Genomic DNA, 21,377 nt, shown 5'->3' with positions numbered 1-21,377 from the left:
CTAACTACGAAAATATTTGATTTACAAATAAGGAATCCTACTTCACGGAATTTCATTTATCATGGTAGGGTCTAGAACCGATTAACCGCGATAAACGAGGCTTCACTGTAGTCCTTCTTTAAATCCTCGCAGATGGACGAAATAGCACTATCATTGTCATCTTTATACACATGACAATCTGAGATTCAGAAAAATGGAAAAGTTGTCAACCTCATACAGTGTTGAAGCCAATACTCAAGCAATAGGTGACTGATAGATGAACCCTGTGTAGTTAAAGCAGTGAGAGTGGCCCAGGTTTAGAGAAGAAGAGAGTGGAGGAGGGAACAGCAGCTGGGGGCATATCTGAAGATGCAGAGGCTCCAGAAAGGGTGAAGAGATGCTGACTGGGAGCTTGCAAAATTCCAGCTTGTTCCTGGCATTGGTGCTGCCTGAAGAGTCTTAGGAGACAACCAATATACAGATAACCAGAGTTTATTGTTGTTGTTCGGTGCTGATAAATCAGCTCCAACACATAGTGACCTTACGTATAACAGAAGGAAATGCTGAATGGCACTGCACCTTCCTCACACTACTAGGTGTGTTTGAGCCCATTGTTGTAGCTACTGTGTCCATCCATCTCTCGGAGGTCTTAGGCTTGATCTTCAGGTCTCTCTGCATTTGGCTATAGGGAACTACTCTTACATGCCGCCAATGAGGCTGACTTGCACAGCTTATTTTAAATTACTGATGAGTAGTCATGCTTTTCCTTCAATAAAGAAACCTATACTTAGCAAAAGGTACCTAATCTATAGTCCTCGTTTATACAGCTAACATAACCCTGATATTAAAACGAGAAAAAAGGTAAGGATCAATGAAAAGAGATTGAGTCTATTTATAAACATGGGTGTAAGAAGTCTATTAGAAAATCAAATCTTCTGGAAACTACTTGTGTTAAGTCGATCCCAACCCACGTGAGTCAGAGAATCTAGCCACAATTGCTTCTGTGCTGTATTATCATTCTGGATTCTGTCTGTGACTGTGATCTCATTGGGGAAGGATTTCTCCAGCAGCAGAGTGGCTAGGCAGCTCAGCAGTTCAAAACCACTGACAGCTCCACTGGAGAGAGACAGGCTGGGACTTGCCTGTCCTACAGGGCCGCTATGAGTCGCCACTGACTCCATGGCAGTGAGTGTATTTGTTTGATTGTGGGATTTTCTCTGTTACAGAATTAAAGTGAGGTTAAGTCTTAAACTCAGCAAAGAATGGGAACAAAGCCTTTCACCAACCTTCTTTCCCCACACCCAAACAAACTCACTGCCATGGAGTCCATGCTGACTCATAGCTACCTCTTGAGGCTTCTTTAAGATGACTTTATTAGAGGGTGGAGCCTTGGTAGCATAGTGGTTATGCATCAGGCTGCAATACATTAGGTCAGCAGTTTGAAACCACCAACCACTCTGTGGAAGAAAGATGGGCTTTCTACTCTCATAAAGAGTTACAGTCTTGGAAACTTACAGGGGCAGGGGGAAACCTTTCCTATAGGGTTGCAATGAGTCACCATCTACTCACTCAATGGCAGTGAGTTTAGTAGAGGGTGTGGCTTAAGACACGATCCTTTGTTTTCCCTGGGAGACAACCCACATCTCCATGAAATTCATTTCTCAGTATATAAGAGCCATGTAAGACACAGAGAAAAGTCCCCCGGACCTTGGAAGAGCACATCCAATCCAGCCATGGACTTGGTTGCTGACTGAGGAGAGGTATTGCTGTGGACTAAAGACTGTGTCCTCACTGTTTGCTGATCCTAACTTGTGGTAACCTATTAGCTTCCTGAATAGATCTCCTTAATTATGAACTTGTCCGTGAGTTCTGTGTGGCCATTGCAATGAATTATGGAACTCAGCATAGATGTAGAGTGGCTGGAAGAATGGCTGGTGTCAGAAGAGGGTAAAGAAGAAAGGAGGGTGAAGTCATGTCTTACCTCAGCCTTGTGACAACAGGGAAGCCAGAGAAGGTCCAATTTGTCCACCTCCACTGCCATGTATTGCAGCCTCTTCATATGAGATCAATTTGCATAAATCCACAACATCTTACATACTTTACATAAGTGATTGGAGTATGTCATTTAAAAAATAATTCCATTCAAAATGTTGATAAAACAGCTACAAAAATATTAAAATATTACTATGAATATTATATGCTTTTTTTAAAGACCTAAGTACATGGATGTTCCCAGTTGAAGCCTAGGGAGTTCAAATCAAAATCTCAACAAGGTCTTTCACAGGACTCAACCGTTGATCTCATACACTTAAGTTTAAAAAAGGATATTTACTCAAATAGACTGTCACTTTAAAGTGACAGTAACTCAAAAGGGAAAAAATTGTCATTGAAAATAAAAAGGTGCATAATAAGCAAATGTGTTGAAGAAAGCTGATGGTGCCCAGCTATCAAAAGATATAGTGCCTGAGGTCTTAAAGGCTTGAAGATAAACAATGGCCATCTAGTTGAGAAGCAAGAAAAGCCCACATGGAAGAAGCACAACAGCCTGTATGATCACAAGATGTCGATAGGATGAGGTTTCAGGCATTAAAGAGCAAAAAATCCTATCATTGTGAATGGAGTGGAGTGTGGAGTGGAGACGCAAAGCACCTCTGTAGGCAACTGGACATCCCCTCACAGAAGAGTCACAAGGAAGAGACGAGCCAGTCAGGATGCAGTATTAGCACTGACAAAACATACAACTTTTCTCAAGTTCTTTAATGCTTCCTCCACCCCACCCCCACCCCACTATCAGCATCCCAAGTCTACCTTACAAATCCGGCTAGACTAGAGCATGTACACTAGTACAGATAAGAGTTCACAACACAGGGAATCCGGGATAGATAAACTCCTCAGGACCAATAAGGAAAGTAGAAATACCAGGAGGGTAGGAGGAAACTGGGAGAAGGGGGAACCGATCGCAATGACACCCCCAAAGGGGGGATGAAGAACAGAAAAGTGGGTGAAGGGAGACAGTGGTCAGTGTAAGATAGGGGGGGGAATGTTTTAATTATCCAGGGTTCACAAAGGAGGGAGAGAGGAGAGAGGGGAAGAAAATGAGGAGCTGACACCAAGGGCTCAAATAGAAAGAAAATGTTTGAAAATGATGATGGCAACAGATGTACAAATGTGCTTGACACAATGGATGTATTATGGATTGTTATGAGAGCTGTAAAAGCCCCCAATAAAATGATTTTTTATAAAAAAAAAAGAACATGTAAAAACTAAAAAAGAAAAGAAAGAGGTCATTAAAACAGGATATTGGATGAAGGAATCTGAAGATTAACCCCTCTTGTATAGTCTAAGGCCATGGTCATTTGTCATGAACATTAGATGCTATAAAGGCTTATAACTAACTCAAGAAAAGCTGGGCACATCCAGGCATGGGCCATACTAGCTTTAAGAGATCGAATCTAAAAGTTACAAAGAGGAGAGGAACAAAATATGACATCACAAATCCTTTCTATATTGCACATTGTCGTGTACATTTTGTATGTTTGCTACTTTTGTTGTTGTTCATTTTATTTTATTTTACTTTTTAATCATTTTATTAGGGGCTCATGCAACTCTTATCACAATCCATACAGACATCAATTGCGTCAAGCACATTTGTACATTGATTCTCAAAACATCCGCTCTCTACCTGTTTGCTACTTTTTAATGATTTTTTTAGGGAGATGAAACTTGCCTTTGATGCCTGCCTTAAACATATTCTCATGTAGCTCACCACTGTCAACCATCCTGGCAAAAAAAAAAAAAAACTAGATGGGGATAAAACAAGTCATGTCCAGGTTGTGTCTGAGGGGCTTACCCCAGCCCGTCTCTACTGAGACAGCCTCAGTACCATTAGAAATTAGCATGGTTGGAGCAGTGGTTCGCAACCTTCCTAATGCCACAACCCTTTCATACAGTTCCTCATGTTGTGGTGACCCCCAACCACAAAATTATTTTCATCGCTACTTCATAACCGTAATTTTGCTACTGTTATAAATCGGGCAACCCCTGTGAAAGGGTCGTTTGACCCCCAAAGGGGTCTCGACCCACAGGTTGAGAACCTCTGGGATAGAGCATGTGATAAAAGGGTAGTGTTATCCTGAGGATAAAATGAAGATAATTTATTGACTGTTTCCTTGTATGCTCACTGAACAAAAATTTTCAAAGATTTTATTACATAATTTAGGACCTGGCAAGGAAAATAAAGTCTCCTGCACTCTTGGGATCTTGGACCAGGAATTTCCCTAAAATATGTAAGAACTTAATATATGATAGCAGGCATAAAAAAAGAGCGTGTTCAATACATGGTGCTAAGATAATTTGTTATCTACCTGGATAGTTAGATCCCTAAATCCAATAGGCACATCCTTTGTAAATAAAGCCCAAAATATAAAAACCAAAATTTTTAGAAACAATTCTAGAAATGTAATTTACTTCAAAGTTAATATTCTAGAATTCTAAAAATTAACTTCAGAGTTAATTATATTTCTTAAAGTAAGAACAAAAAAGCGATTAAATATTAATATACTTGACAACATCAGTATTAAAAACTTCTCTAAGCTGACGTCATTGTTTTAAAAGCAAAGATGATAAACCATAAGTTGGCTGAGATATCTGTAGAGAAAATAATCAGCAAAGGTTATAAAGGCTGCATAAAGAAGACCTACCGAACCATAACAAAAAGGACATAATCCAGTAGAAAAAGTATATGAACACATGAACCAAGGAGAAGGAGCCCTTATGGACAATAAACATATGCAAGCTATTCAGCTAAATAGGGATCAGGGAAATGTCTATTAATACAAAATACACTAACATTTTTAAAGCATTGGAGAGCAGACAATGAAAAGAGGCGGTCCTACAAAGAATGCCACGGCTGACATGGCAGCAAGTAGCGGGACGGTCATTAGTTACCATGCCTCGCAGGTTGGGGAGTGACTAGATCGTTAACCAGGATGGGTAATGGGAGGTGCGTTGGAGGTAACTGTGCACTATCCCCTTGAGAGTTGGCATACACAGGCCTGCAGCTGAAAGGTCTGGCTTAAAGATACAGTATTTTGGCCACTAACCCAAAGGTTGGAGGTTTTAGTGCAGCCCGAGGCCACTCAGAAGGCAGGCCTATGTTCTACTTCCCCAAATGAAAGACCGTAGAGCACCCAGCTCTACCCTGACACATATGGGGCTGCCAGGAGTTGGGGTTGAGTCTTTGAGCAACTGGTGCCATCGTTGCCCTGAAAGAGTGTGAAGAAAGAGATGGGAGAGAAGCCAATGAGTCAGAATCGGGAGGAAACCCCAACATCATCTTTAGAAGCAACCGTCTATCTTCCGAAAGATCAATTTTGTGAAACCAGGTGGAGATGCCTCATCTAGTTTCCAACTTAATGGAGGGCTTTTGTTGGTTGATTTAAAACCATTTTTTATTATTAAAAACCCAGTGTGTTTGCTAAATCAATGGAAAGAAATGCAGGCCGTTACTGTAGCATTTGTCTTTTGAACGGGGAATTGAGTTTGACTGTGAGAACATCTGAGTGACCTGTAAAGTGATATGGTGGATTAAGGTCCCATTAGGGGGAGGAAGAACCACTTAGAAACCAGCAGGAAAGCTGTGTTTCTTTTCATAAGCAATTATTTGATAATAAATATGTGCTAGCAATGCCATAATACCTTGTAGAAATCACGGTTACTGTTTGTGATGGAAAGTCTCTAATGCCAATTGACTGTGGAGTCTAAAGAGACTGGACTCTGGTCTTCCAGATTCTTCTCCTTTTGTTACTGAGCTTTTCTTTCTCACCCTTACGGAATAACAAAGATAGATTGGCCATGTGTGAGAGAGCGACATTAATGTACTCTCCTTCGTCATGTTACCGAAACCACACACAGTCTGTTTGGTTTTTTAAAAGCAAGTATCTAAAAGACAAAGTGCATTTGCTTACTTGATTTTGTTTCCCAAACATGGAAGGAATGTTGGTTTTTACAACCAACTCAAGAACAAAACTGTGAGTATTGCTCAAAGTGAATAAGTGTAGTCAACCCTCTTAACATGGCTGTAGAATGGAAATGGATGTTTCTAGAATGTGTGGGTCCCTGGTTGTGGAGTAGTTATGCCTTGGGCTGCAATTCTCTTGGTCAGCACTTTGAAATTTCCAGCAGTTCCACGGGAGAAAGACTTTGATTTCTACTCCCATAAACAGTTACGGTCTTGGAAACCCAGAGGGCTCTCTATGAGTCAAAATGGACTTGGTGACAATAAGTTTGATTTGGGTATAGAACATGTACAGTATGTGTAATATGGTCTTTAATCCTTATTTTTAAAGATACTTTTATTTGTTTAAACAAGAATGCTGGACTTATGTTTCTGGAGTAATTCTTCATGGAAAAAAATATCATGATTTATTTGAAATATACATAAACTTTCACAAACTAAACAATGTGCAAATCAAACGATTAAAAATATGTCTGTACATCATGAAGTTTAATATGAATGTCCAAGAGAAACAAAAGTAACTTTTAATGTGTTGAATTTCCACATGGTTTAAATCAAAAAGTTTCTTTTGTGCTTGTGAAAAACGTCATACAAAGGATTGAAATATTGGACACCCAGCATCATACACAAGCAATAAGCCATCCAAACACATATGAGTTCTATAAAACATAGATCGATTTACTCCAATGATACAGGAAACATTCGCATTGTAGAGGGAGCACTGATACAGCAGTAACAATCTAAATGCTCATAATTTGATCAGGACAAATAATGTATCTTACAGAGGTAAATTCTAAACACAGTGAACTATATAAAAATGATGTGCTGGACTCCATGTTTCCTTGCACCAATAATCATCCATTATCGTTGTCCATATTAAAGATTTAAGGCACCGGAAACACATGGAGCCGAAGAGAGCAAAACAGGCTTTCCTCTAACTTATAAAATTGACTAGTCATTCCATTTCCCTAGGCGATTATACATCGATCAGTAGCTGCAACAATAAGTTATATGGTCCAAACTGATGGAAGAGCTGGTGGAACAACATAGTGGAATTTATTTGCTGCCATTCAGAGACTCGAACCAAGTTGTTCTTGGCTGAAGCCAGTGATGCCACATTTATTACCTCTGAGTCTATAAATTCTGTAGGGTTATCAATATTCTTTTGAATTGTTCAAATTCTCTTTAAGGAGTTAGGTCTCTTTATAAACATTTCCCCCCTTAAGTATATGGGAACACTATTTTATTCCATCTGACTTACTCAAACATCCTGTCATGTGATAAGAACATCCTGTCATGCGATATGTCATGTGATGAGAACAAAAAACAAGCAGATCTTCACACCAGAACATTTGAAAAAAGGCAAAAAATAAAATCTTACGATATTTCTGGGGGGGAAATGATATTTGATAACAATGAACGGTATGGACTTGCATCTGAAAAAGACTACATTTTAAACAGAAAAACAAAACAAAACGAAACACATTCCATTCCAGGGAGACATTACATTCACACAGGGTAATGGGCATCTTCTGTACTGATGTTGGACATTCAGTTCTCAGAACATTAAATCAGGCTTGATTTCGGTATTTACTGCGCCTGGCCACTTGGTAACAAAAGGAGTCCTTGATACCTGAATGCAAATCACACTTACAAGTGCCCATCCACAAACCGAAGTAAAAACCTTTAAACCGAGCCTGTATTGGTATGAAAGAGTCTGCAGCTAAATTATATGGTACTTAAAGTTGGATGAAAAAAATTAATCTGTACTTATTTCAGGAAGAAAATACATATCTATTCTATCTCTTCCCATATGACAAAATGAATATGCTTAATATCTATCCTGAGGATAAATCTTTCATTAAAATGCTGGTAGCTTTCTTATTTGAAAAGTACATTGAGTCTCTGTTAGCATCTGCAGGAATCAAGTTTTAAAGCACCATATACATAATTTCTTAGCATTTCCTCTCCACATGCTTGTAGGCGTCATTTCTCTCACCTTCACCCAAGAGCCTTCTTCTATTAATAATGCTGTGCCTGATGAGACCAGGTTTCCTGCTTTACAGCATGAGTGCATCTGTGTCAGTCTCTTATAGATATAATATTTTTACTAAGATTGGCAACGGTTTCCGATGTGATTCTTCTGTTTAACCTCTTTTTTTAAACTTTGCGTTTCCTACTTACTGAGCAAAATAAATGTAAAAAGTAGACCTGCTCACTAATCTGTAATCATCAGTTAGCAACATAAGGCGCCTTCCTGTTGTTCTGGGTCCACAATTTTAAACACACGTATTTTTTGGTAGGTGAAAGAGCTTCTCCATTTGTATAACAGGTAGGTCACTATAGTATAGATTTTGAGAATATTGGCTTCTGGGCTATAATTGGGAAATAGTAGCATGAATAATTCCATAGGAGCATGGTTTCACATGTCTATTATAAAGCTCTCTGGCTGACTCTGTCTGACATTGATATGGAATAGTGCTATCTTTCACAACCATGGCAGGAACTAAAACTTTCGAATAATTCATAGAAAAAGATATTCTTATGAGTCTGGCATTTTAATATTACCTCCAAAACATAAGAAAGGGGTTGTTTAATAAGTGAAAGTCCTCCTATTGCCAATAAAAAATAAGTATAAAGTTACCTTAAGGAAAACTTGTCATATTTTATTATTGAAAGTCTATCGGCACTCGCTAACAATTTTAATGGAAGCTAATCCATGAGAAATGTCTTTAGCATGGAAATGACCTCCGTTAAAATCTTATTTGTTCTGCCAAACCCCTAATTGCCCCATTCCATTAACAAACCAGATATCTATAAATTTCTTATAATCCAATTAAGCACTTTGAAAAACGCTACATAAAATTACAGCTATGGTAGCTAGGTATTCAGAATTGCAAAGAACTAATTCTTTGAAGCATTTCCTTGAGTGTTGCCTAAAAGCTGCTGAAAGCATGTCTCCATAAAGCAGTGTATGAAGCCTGTCCGAGATTTCTTTGGGCCCACTGCTCACATGAATGGACCCTGCATCTCCCAGGATCGCTCCTCTCTATCTGCCATAGAGGACATCATCCCCAGGAGAAGACTTCCACATCTGGGAGTGAGTTAACATTCATCATTCATGTTTCCAACTCATCTCCAATGAGATGGCCAAATGTTCATTCTTCGCAGTTGAGTTCTTCTAGATGTTATTATTTATTTTTTATAGTACAAGATGTGCAAAATGTCTGAAGTGATAGTTGTTATCCATCCCTTGAAGTAGGTCACAATTATATCTTTTTTTTTTTTTTTGACAAATGGGAAACCTACACAAACAATAGGAGAATGGGTTCCCATTGTTTTCAACGTTGTGCTGTAGTTATTGGGTCCTCTTCTTCTCTAGGTGCTTGATTTTGAGACCCGGCATTAACTTTCGTGTAAATTATTTGATGTGTGCATTATGGAACCGACGCTAAAGGAATTCCCTAAGATTTAAGCATCATCATAAAATGAGAAAAGAAGGAAAAATGAGAAAGAATACCTTTTTCAAAGAAAAGACAGAAAAAATGTTTTATTAAACAAAGTAAAGAAAATCACTTTGATATAATTAGTTACAAGTTCTTATATTCGATCCCTTATTTTTATAAGCTATTAAAATTAGTAATGTCAGAGCCAGTAATGGTGTGCGAATTTATTGCCTGTAATTCACAAGTGCTTTATATTGTCTCATTTGAAAAATTATGCCTACCATCATAGAAAGCAATGTCTATTTTTTATACTAGAAATATAGTAGTCCATCTATATCTCCCCAGATCTTTGCAATACTGAAGCAATTTCATCTCTGTTTATACTCCCTATTTCCAGAAATTATTAAAATCGCTTCTAAGGAAAATGCAGCCATTTCCTACAGTATGATTAAGTGCTGTATATAACTGCCAACTACTACTACTTTGAGTCTATAGTTGGGTATAAAATCTAGAGCAGAAAAAGCCTTTAAACATATGATGAATAATGGATCTTTAGAAGACACTAGAATTTGAAATTCAAATGTACAGCCTATTTATAATAACAAGAATATTCTTTAGTTTGAGAAAAAAATAATTATTTCTATATTTAAGAAAAGAAGGGCATCATCTCTTAAGCATTCAAAGTACAAATGCAACTTTAGTTTTCCTGATAAATACCTTAAAAAGGCAACAGTAACTATCAAGTTAGAGAACAACATGTGCAATGAAGCCAGTTTCATTATGACAATTTTTTTTTTAAGTTTCTTCAATAATTTCTCTCAAATAGTTTATAGTCATATAGACGGGAACTCTCCTTGGAAGCTTCATCTCATTTCAGCTAGCCATGAAAATAAACATTTGCTGATATCCTTGGGGGCAAAAGCATGAGAAACACCATCCTAATAGAAATAAGATGGAAAGTAAGGGAAATTGAGTGGTGAAAAACTCTTCACTTAACCTCCTGTTTTCTTCCTATTATATAGTCTCTTGTTTGTTTGTTTGAGGGGGCAGTGAGGAACAAACTTGGGGAGAACTGAATTTTGGAATGGACAAAGTCGAGTATTCTAATAAAATAACAAGAGGGGGAATCTCTTTTGGTAAAGGTGAACCGATCAATGATAGTATACCAGGCTCTCCAGACCAGCTAACAGGCTGTCACATAATTTGATGTTCCTTTGTAATTCCTTCCTGAGCGTGTACCATTAACGTCATGGGTACTAGAAAAGCATGGTGGTAGAGGAAGAGGATGACAAGAGTAATCACTAGTTCTCTGAATGAAAACCTTGCACTGTCTTTTCCATTTGTTTCAGCTGGATTTTGGCTAAGGAAGAAGAAAGAAAAGACTATCACGGAGTAACAGACCCATTTCAATCTCTGGCCATCTGAAAATTCTCTCTGAGACTAAGCTGCAATTTTTGCATTCGAGGGTTTATTGCTTTAAGAAAATATTATATGCTTCCCTCATGCCATTTCTTTACAATTCTCTACTTTCATAGATAGCTTTAAACTAAACTGCCATTTTTTTTTGTACTAGAAATATAGTAGTCCATCTATATCTCCCCAGATCTTTGCAATACTGAAGCAATTTCATCTGTTTATACTTCCTATTTCCAGAAATTATTAAAATCGCTTCTAAGGAAAATGCAGCCATTTCCTACAGTATGATTAAGTGCTGTTTATAACTGCTAACTACTACCTTGAGTCTATGGTTGGGTATAAAATCTGGAGCAGAAAAAGTGAGGAGGAGGGGAAGCAGAGAGGATCACAGTATTCTAATAAAATAACAAAAGGGGGAATCTTTTTAGTAAAAGTGAATCGGATCACTTTATTAGAATAAAGTGATGCTCTCTGCTTCCCCTCCTTGACAAAGACAATGGAGTTCATTGTCTTCCAGCGCAAATACCCCTCAGCCCCTTGCTGAATGTTTTCTAAATGACTTCTCAAAACATACCATAAAAATGAGTTGCTTTCCTTTAGTAGCTATTGAGGTCTTGCTATTCAGCCACTAATTTTACAATTCAGTAGGTAGTATTCAACCACAGTGTCCCATAATGTGTACAACAATAACTGTGTACTTATTGTTCAAGTATGATAACTCTTCATTTTGCTTATGACCCATGTACTCTCCTGAACAAGCACAAACAACCATCTACGCCACCACAGCATAGTCCTTGTTTTGCTCATTGTTCTCGTTTTCTTGCGGACTGGTGATTTTTACTTCTGGCCTTGGTGGTCTTTGAGGATCTAAATCAGTCTGGAGGGAAGTAAACAAAATAAGGCACGTTAGCGGTCAAACGTTAATAAAACTTCTAACACAACAAACGCTCTGCCAGAGTCAATTCTGACCCACAGGGGGCGCTGTAGGCAGAACGGCTCCTATGGGTTTCCAGGATGATTCCCATGGCATCATTTAGATGAAACAGCTCAAGGGTTCCCTCCATGGTTTCGTCTGTCACTGCCTGGTGGACTTGTGATGCTCAGCCCTTCCCTTTCACAGACTCCCTTTCTGGGACCATAATCCGGTGTGCGCATTAGAGGCACATGCCCGTTTTGTATACTTTCAGGTTTACGTTTCTCAATCCTTTGGCTTTGAGCTTTCCTTTCCAATCGCATGTTTATGTTTTTGATTTTAGCTTTGGCAGAGAACAAAATAAGAGAAACATGCAGCAGACCCACCCACCTATCTCCTTAATCTAGTCCCATATCCCTTGGGGCAAAAATATGGGCAAGACAATCCTAATATAAATAAAGCAGAAAGTAAGTCAAATTGAACATAAAATCTACTCCCCTTTAGAATCCACACATTCACACATCCACTGCAAATCTGATACCATATTGATGAGAGGCAGTCATGGTCACTCAGTGAAAGAATTCTTGTCCCGGATTGATTCCCAACTAGTTCACTTCCAGTGCAGCCACCCACTTGTCTTTCAGCGGAGGCCTGCTTGTTGTTATAATGCTTCTGCAGGGTCCTCATACTAAAACACGCTAGTGATCTACTTCTAGAAATTGGCTACTGAAACCAATAGATCAAAATGCTCTGATCCACAACTGATAATGGGCATGTGCAGGGCCAGCCAGGGTTTACTTCCATTGCACATGGTGTGGTCATGAATCCACAGCAGCTAAAACCAAGTGATAAGAGCTAGGCAGGAAATCAAAATGCAAAGGCATCATTTTTTCCAATGCAACTGTTGTCCCTGCCACTTGGATTTCTTATATGTTTCCATTGATATTGCATGATTTACAATTTTTCTTTCCATCACTAGACTGAAAATTGATGAGATTAGAATTTGCTCATTTCCAAATTCCACTCTGTAGTGTCTTAAAGTTTCAACCAGGGCCACCAACTCACAGAACAACAGGACAGGAACAGTAGGGCCTCAGCCCACAGTCCATGTTTTATGTTGAACAAAAACTGGGGAAATGTGTGTGGAACTACATCTCACGTCATTTCACGACGTTATCCTGTGAACTGTCTCACACACTATCTAGATGATCTAAAAACCCAATAAGCATCAACAGCATGTTGTGTGTTTGTCATGTGTTCCCTGGTGTCCTTCCTACACCATCTCTCACTTAGCACAAGAGATGGAGCGTGAAACAAAGCACTACATGGTACTGAACTTTGAGTCGCTGTGAAAGAATTGTTCAGTAAAGTTAATTATTCATTTCTAATGTCCCATTCATAACAACCTGGATTTCCACTTATTTGGTTTTCTTAATGTATACTTGTGCTAACTCTTTAAGGAGAACAGGAATAAAGAGATTCTCATAATAAGAAGAGATGAGTCAAATAGCATTAAACCTCATTTTGGATAAATGTACTATGTTGGGTATTTGTGGAGTTAAAATCCCTAACTAGTCATCTCTAGGGCACTTGCTTAATTGAGTTTCCAAGAATTGGCTAGATTCATCCCTAATACATCTCATGAAACTTTAGGCTTCTATGCTAAGCCCTGGACAAATCATATATCAATCTTGACTGATGCTCAGTACCTATCAATGGCCTTTTTAAAAACATCATAATTATGGAAGATGATGGGCATACCATCCTTCATTTCTGCAAAATCTCTTTAGGATTTAATATTGCTTTATCTAGAAACACTGAAGAGAAATACATACTTAGATATTATTAACTAGGTCCCACATAAAATTTGGTTTCACGTTATAGACTTTCATCAAAAGCTACAACAACAAAGAGCTACAGGAAACCCACTGTTACAGGTGCCATAGAAATTACACTGAAAACACAACCCCCTACATTATCGTGATTCCTAAATGACCCTCTTGGGCCAGGGATTCTTTTTCTGTCCTTTAGAACCTCTCAACCCCACTCTCCACATTCCACCCCATATGAAAAGAAAGAAAATCTCATAATTGCCTGGGCCTCTCTTTCTAGTACAGGTACCACAGCCTCAAGTTCCAATTTCTAGTTAGATTTCATAATGCTATAGGACTACCTACTGGGAATTTCTTATAGAATAACATTTCTGATTATCTCGCCCTGAGAAAAAAAATTAAGTGAAAGTCACGCCGGGTGTTTTCAGGTGTGTGTGTTCAGAATGTTTTCCTGTGAGTGGTGAATTATCAGGGACTACAGATAGTTTTGTAGTGGTCATTGAAGCCTGACCCCAAGAGCATTCTGTATTTCTCTATAACTAAACTTGGTCTCCCTGGACAAAAAGGAACAGAAGAGAAGATGCCATTCAAAGTTTCATCATTGAGAGAGGTGAGCCTTAACCTGATGGAGAAGCATCAGGGAGCAAGCAGAGATGAGAATGTTGTAGAGGCCATTCTGCCTTCAGATGATGCTATGAGACTCAACTCAAGCCGGGTAGCCATTGTTTCAGATCTATCATCATCAAACTTCATCTACCCAATGAGAAAACACCAGGACTAGAAATGACCCTGCCTTGGGCCAGCGGTGGGCAGTTGTCCCACATATTTCTTTAGCCTCTGTAGATAATAAACAGAACTAAATGGCATGAAGTTCCCAGTATGTTGGATTAGTCTGTATGAGAGATACAAAGTCAACTCGCATGTAATATTCCTAGAAAGCGAAGAGGTTTCTCACACTAAACAAGCAATTTTTATAGCATCTTTATACTCTCACTGTTCTGGATAGTCTTCTCTGGATTTTAGCATCCCTTGCCTTAACTTTGTTTTATTGGTTATTTATAATTTTCTATTACAGTGTCTATGTTCTTATAAGCATCTGTAATTTTTTTGTAGACTGAGTATGAAATGGATCAATGAATAGATGGATGACAGATGGGCAGACATGCGAACTAAAAGATACTGGCAATACTTGTTAACCAATAAAAACAACGTAGACCCCAAAATGGCATTGAATTTTTCTTTACTCATTGCTTAAAATGCATGCCCTCCATGCATACACCATTTCCTAAGCACGAGTATGCACACGCACGAACACACAATCGCCCACAAACCCACGCACGCACGGAATGGACACAAGCAATAGAAATACCTCATCCTGGGCACTGCCGGCTCCTGGAGATTTTCTCTCCTCGCCCACTTCTGGCTGAGGTCCATTATTAACCTGGTCCAGTTCCTCCCCATTTTCCTCATCAGTGCCTCCACTGGCACGAGCAGGATCTGCCTGCCCCTCACTGTGGTCCAGGCTGCCCCTGGCTGGCTCCGGCTCATCTGCAGCCTCCTGGCCTCCTTCATCTTCAACATCACCATTCATTCCTGAAAAGTCTTTCTGCTCCATACCCTGCTCTTCTTTCTCTTCACCTTCTTCTTCATCTACTATTTCGGCTGGCCTCTGAAAGCAAAAGTGAAAAATACAGCTGATACTTTTCCATGGAATGCTGTGACAAAACCACAGTTATTATAATATAGTCAAGTGGAGCTTCTTTGAATTTGCATAGTACTTTACAGTTCATAATACACTAACCTCTACTGAGTATCTACTGTGTGATACACTACACAGTGGGTTCTCCATGAATCCTCACAACAATCCAATAAAGTTGGGACTAATCCCATTTTAGGTGAGAAAACCAAGGCACAGCCTTAATAAGTAGCTAGCTCAAGGTCCCACTGTGTCTGAGTGGAAAAGCCAGGGTTTGAACTAAGCATGTAATTCTAGAATCACTGCTCTTAATCTTCAAGCCAGGCAAGAAACTGAACCACAGAGTCCTGTAGCCAATGCCTTGGAGTGTCTGGCCCAGGAGAGAAGGCAAGATTCTATCTTTACTTCTTAGGCAATGTCTATGAAAGCTGGCAATAAATCTCTACATACAAACATTGATTACTTGTGTATACCCAAGACCACAAAATTATAGATCTTTTTAAATAAATAATAAAAATGCTAAAATAGTTTTATAAACTTGATGAAGGCATTTTTACTGCTCTTTAGATACAGGTAAATCTGAAGGATGGTGAATTCCAGAGCCAAAACTCTAATGGAAGAAAGACCCAGGTTCAAGTCCTGGATAGACACTTACTGGCTGCTACCTACCTTTAAAGTCTCCGTTTGTAAAATGAAAATACCGTAAGACATATGTGGAGATTAATAAATTACACATGTGATGTTTTTGAAGTGGCATGTTCTGTTGCCACCTCATTTAAGTTTTACATTAAAAATGAATGAATAATGGGGGGAATTAACTAAGTTGTAGGCTAAAGTGCGCAGTGCAGTCCCTGATTTATCACAGATCCTAAAAGACATGAAAAACCTTTCTCGGATGTTGTGATACGTTCTTTCCTGGAGCTATTCCTTCATTTTACCCCAAGGAGGTCATTTTTTTTAATGATAAGGTAGAAAGAACACAAGATCCGTTCTATTGTTAAAACCCAAAACCTGCAGTTCACTTAATCCTCCAAAGCAAACACCCAGCCGTCCAGTCGACCCTGACTCACAGACTTCCCAGCCGTCCAGTCGACCCTGACTCACAGACTTCCCAGCCGTCCAGTCGACCCTGACTCACAGACTTCCCTACGGGAGCAGACGGCCTCATGATTCTCCCAAGGAGCAGCGGTTGAACCTCTGACCTTGTCCTCAGCTGCTCAAAACTCATCACACAGAGCCAGCCACCAGAGCTCCTTGTGTAACCCCCAGCCTCTGTGAAATGACCTCCCTTCAACGTTGCAGGTCCATTCTCTTTCAGTTGCCCAAATCACAGTTATGGAACCTCTCATGATCTCTTTTGCAGAAGTAAAAAGAATACTTTCCCTTTGGGAGCTACAACAACTGCTCCCCAAGAAAACAAAAAGCATTCCCGCAAGTCTGACTCCAATTACCAGTAAGACAGACGAGAACTACCCCATAGGGTTTCCACGACTGAAAGAGTGACGGAAGCAAAGTGCTCTCTCTTCCCCTGCAGAGCAGCTGATGGGTTTAACACCTGCTCTTTCAGACAGCAGTCCAAAGCCTAACCCACTGCGACACCAAGGCTTGCTATGGGCAGTGTAAGTAGAGCAAAGTGGAATTGCTCCCTAAGGTTTCTGAGGCTGTAAATCTTTACAGGAGCAGACAGCGGTTAGCAGTTTGATGTGTAAACCCACTATGCCACCAGGGTATCTTGGGAGAAAGTCTAGAAAGAAAACAATAAGGGAGAGTAGGGTAAAATCCAACACAATATCATTTTGAAGGGGGAAGAGTTAGCACTATTAATTCCTCTATTCTTCCAGAGGAAAAACGTCTTAATTTTAGTGATAGTATACTAAACGTGCACTTTAAAAAATGCAGGGCCAAAAGAGCAGTTGTTCTTGAGGTACTGTGAGAACAATGTTTGATATCATGCAGATAAAACAAAAAAAGAAATAAATAAAACCACGACGGTCCATTCTCACTCATAGTAACCATATAGGACTGAGTGGAACTGTCCCTTTGGGGTTCTGAAGCTGTAAATCTTGTATGGAAACAGACAGCCTCATCTTTCTCCTGCAGGACAGATAGTGGTTTTGAACTGCAGACCTTGCAGTTAGCAGCGCAATGTATAATCCACTACACCAGCAGAGTTCCTACCTAAGTTTCAGCGAAATGCCTTCATGTCAAACAGTGTTGCCGCCTGTTCTATTCTGACCATGAAGATCAGTGGGAGGGGGCCCTCAGCCATGATCAATGCAGGGGCAGAAACTCTTGAGTGGTAGGAGGCAGAATTGCAAGGCAGAACAGATAAGAGATGTACGAAGTGGAAACCCACAGTGCTTGGTAAGGATTGCCTTTTCCTTTTTTTTTTTTTTTTGTCTGAACGTGTGAGACCAGAGTCTCTGGGTAAGGCAAACGGTTAAGTGCTAGGTGGCACCTGGTTGGTTGATGGCACTTGTGAAGACAGGCCTGGCGATCTCTCCACAGGGTCCCCAGCCATCGTAAAGCTTATGGAACAAGCAAGAAAAGCGGACTCGGTGGCAAGAGGCTGTTGAATTGGAGGATGTTATGTTGCGTACATCTTTGCCACCGTTAAAGAATAATAATTACACGAACCACAAAGATTACCAGGAAGAAGAAAATGTTCTCAAGCTAATTGTGGCCATGAGTGCAGGACTCTACTGGAGACGATGGAGCGATGGAGGGTATGGGTGGGCTCAGCGCCAGTCGAACTGGACAAAACAGAGAGAAAGCAAATGCGTTTGGAGCTCTGCTCGTTGCTGAACCCTGCGGGGCCAGCAGCAGTCTGATGGCAATTGATTTGTGTGGGGGTTCTTGTTTGCTGGTTTTCATTTTAGCGCGTGGGCCTAACTGAGCTTAGAGCACAGTGGGCAAGAGAGACGTAAAAAGGGGCTTCAAAAATGTGTGGGAACAACTGCAATTTTTAAAAAATAATAGAAAATAGAATTTTCCCACCACCTTCTGGACGGACCCTCATGGAGTCTATGCCCTGGGGTGCAGTTATGATCTGTAAACACTGGGGATACCAAGCTAGCAAAAGCTGGGCCATTGCTCCCAGGAGACTGACTGGGCTCGTCTGAGAACAAAACGCTTTTGGATTTCTATTAAAGACTTTTGGTGTAATTTGGGAGGGAACATTACAAAGACTCAGGTAGAGTACTTAAAGCAGCACATTAAAAAAAAAAAAAAAAACCAAAGTACTGCAGTTATAATGGCCAATAAGAGCAGATTTCTTTAAAAATTACCTCTGCAAATTGGATACCCACAAATCACTTTCCTAGAAATGGTTTCCATTAGCATGTGGTGCCTAATTTGCCTTGTACTGAGAAACTTTTGGTTGGGGCTTTAAAGAAAGTTATACAGGGCTTCTCAATTGAAACAAATATTCATAGTAAATATAGACTCTTATAGAATTGGTGTGCATTAAAGAATCTCTGGTGGCACCATGATTAAGCGCTTCGCTGCTAACTAAAAACACTGGCAGTTCAACCATTCTCCTGCTCTGAGGGAGAGAGACGTGGCCGTTTGCTTCTGTGCAGATCACAGTCCAGGGAACCTGATTGGGCAATGCTGTGGACCTCTGTTCTGTAGGGTTGCTGTGAGTCTTCGTCCTTCCTATGGCAATGGGTTTGTTTTGGTTTTTTTGTATATTGTATTAGTATTCTATTACTACTCTAATTAATTATATCCTATTACTCTATGTATTAAGTGCATACATTATATTAGTAATTGTTCTGGGATATTATTATTTACTATACTCATAATTTATTAAGATTATTTTAAAACCTAAACCATTATAGGCTCCCTGCCTGTCTGATAGTCTGTTACATAAATTACTAAAGCCTATTAAGGTAACGACTTGTAAGTAGGCAAAAGGTCTGGTTTGCCATCTCGCCTTCTAACTTTATACTTAAAATTACAAAGTGATCATGTTAATTTTTTTGTTTTAAATTTTTGAAAATTTCTTAATCTTACTCCTTCCCTCACTCCAAAATCTTGTACATTTTTACTCTTTTTAACGCAGAGGATTGTGATATTCTATATATTTTCTTTTAAAGGAAGAAGGTGCCGTCGTTGACTACATCAACCCTAAACCCAGGCTTCTGGTTTCCTCGCCATTTTTACCACGCCTACTAACAAGCAGTATTATGCTTCCATCCATTATTTCTCCAGCACAGCTATTTTAGCAGTCATCAAATCGCGCTGCATCTAGCTAACTCAACTTTCAGAAATGCAAGATTATGGTGCCGAAATACCAATTTGACCAATTTACGTAAGACGGTAACATTAGTTTAAAAGGCTGATAATCCTTTAAGATCTCCCGAGCCTGGAATGAAATTTATTATTATTAGGACCCTACGCTTCAGTGGGTGGGGAGGGGAGAACGAAGGAAAGAGAGCAACGCTGCTATGACAGATTGGTAATGAATAAATGAAAAGCAATGTGCTTTTTGGTGTAATCTCCTTTGAAGCGGGCATTAAATTATTAAAGATGTTGCCAGTGTATACATCAATCAAATCATCTCCGGAAGGAACACTGCGCTTCATACCATGCATGCACACACACACACACACACACACACACACAATCTATACCATCATGAGGGACTGCAAGCAAGTAAAAGAGAGCATTGCTTTCACAAGAGGAGGAGAATTCCCCTGGTGGGAGAGAGCTCTTCTTGTGAAGCCAAGGAACTTCAAGAGAAAAGGAAAGAGAAAGTGAACATTTCGAGTCTCCATGCAGACTCAGCCTCCACTCGGTCCTTTCTGACCTTGATTCAAATCGAAAACTCCCTGCCCTCAAGTCAGTGATGACTCATAGCAATCCTACAGGACAGGGTAGAGCAATCCCTTGGGATTTCCTAGACTGAAAGCCTCAACATGCTCCCACAGAGCCACGGGGGGTTTCAAATGCCTGACCTTGCAGTGAGCACCCCAATTGACCAGTAATGGAAAAGACAGAGTGTGTTTGAAAGCGCTACGCCCCTAGCAAGTCCAGGGAGCAGTCTGGCCTTTAGAAGCTTGCCTAGGTGTGTCCTTGAAGGAAGGCAGGCTACTGGAACCAAATGGTTATGAGACCTACCCAGACAAAATCGTGGTAGGGCCTTGAACTGATCTTGAAGGCTTTTCTAAACTGCACAAGCGTGTGTGTTCCTGTCATGGGCCCTTTCCCACTTCTGTTGTCTGCAACTGTAAAAACTGACCTGCCTCCAATCATGATTTTGTGACTCATTTCCTTTGTGTTCCATGCTTTATAGGTTGGCCCTGTGGCTAGGAACGCTTAGACACCCTTGTGGTCTCGTGTTGATGTCCCCCTTGTCCAAATGGTTCCTTTGTCCTTGTCTTGTCTTTATCCTGGCTAACACTTAATAAAATGGTTGCTACGTATGATATCAGGAGCCCTGCTGGCAGAGTGGTTGCACATTAGGCTGCTCACTGCAGTGTCAGCAGTTTAGAACCACCAGCTTCTCCGAGGGAGAAGGACAGGCTTTGGAGTTACAGCCCCAAAAACTCACAGAGGCAGCTCTCCCCTGTCCTAGAGCGTCGCTGCGATTCAGCATCGCCTGGAAGACAGTGAGCTTCGTTGGGTTTTGGTTCGTCCTAAAACAATACCAAAAAGGAAAAGAAGCCCCTACGTGGTACAAAGAGTTAACGTGTCCAACTGCTAACTGAAAAGAGTGGACGTTTGAATACACTTAGCGTTCCTTTGGGTGGGGGCTGGGGGGAAGGTAGGGTGATCAATTTGCACTAAATAAATAAATCGCTGAAAATCTTATTGAGAACCATTCTACTGTGACACGCATGGGGGTCACCGTGCATTGGAATCAATTCAATGGCAGCTAGTTGACTGGTAAAATATTTTAAAAATAGGATAAAAACACGTGTTACATAGCCATCTTATATTCTAATAAGTGCTATAAGAAAAGGCCTAGAAAAGGCATGTACATATACAAATATATTATATGAGGATGGGGAAATAGATCTATGAGCCTACATTTATAGGTTTAGTATTAAGGTAGCAGAAGGACATTGGGCCT

The 21,377-nt window shown here is 40.0% G+C and overlaps 1 protein-coding gene across 1 annotated transcript in view; it reads right to left on the bottom strand.

Moving 5' to 3' along the window:
• Nucleotides 1-6,379: 6,379 nt before the first annotated feature.
• The window catches only part of DCDC2 (doublecortin domain containing 2), a 240,623-nt gene continuing 225,625 nt past the window's right edge, over nt 6,380-21,377 (bottom strand). The window contains exons 9-10 of the mRNA XM_004712474.2: nt 14,972-15,271; nt 6,380-11,734 (exon numbers count right to left, since the gene is read on the bottom strand). Coding sequence (XP_004712531.1) covers nt 11,630-11,734; nt 14,972-15,271 — 405 coding nt within the window. The 3' untranslated portion in view covers nt 6,380-11,629. The remainder of the gene's footprint in view (nt 11,735-14,971; nt 15,272-21,377) is intronic.

The sequence above is a fragment of the Echinops telfairi genome, unplaced genomic scaffold, assembly GCF_000313985.2.
Source record: "Echinops telfairi isolate 266 unplaced genomic scaffold, ASM31398v2 ScPeMD7_5868;HRSCAF=6743_0, whole genome shotgun sequence".
Taxonomy (NCBI): Eukaryota; Metazoa; Chordata; class Mammalia; order Afrosoricida; family Tenrecidae; genus Echinops; species Echinops telfairi.
The sequence above is the reverse complement of the archived record's forward strand: the minus strand, read 5'-3'. Positions and strand labels throughout refer to the sequence as shown.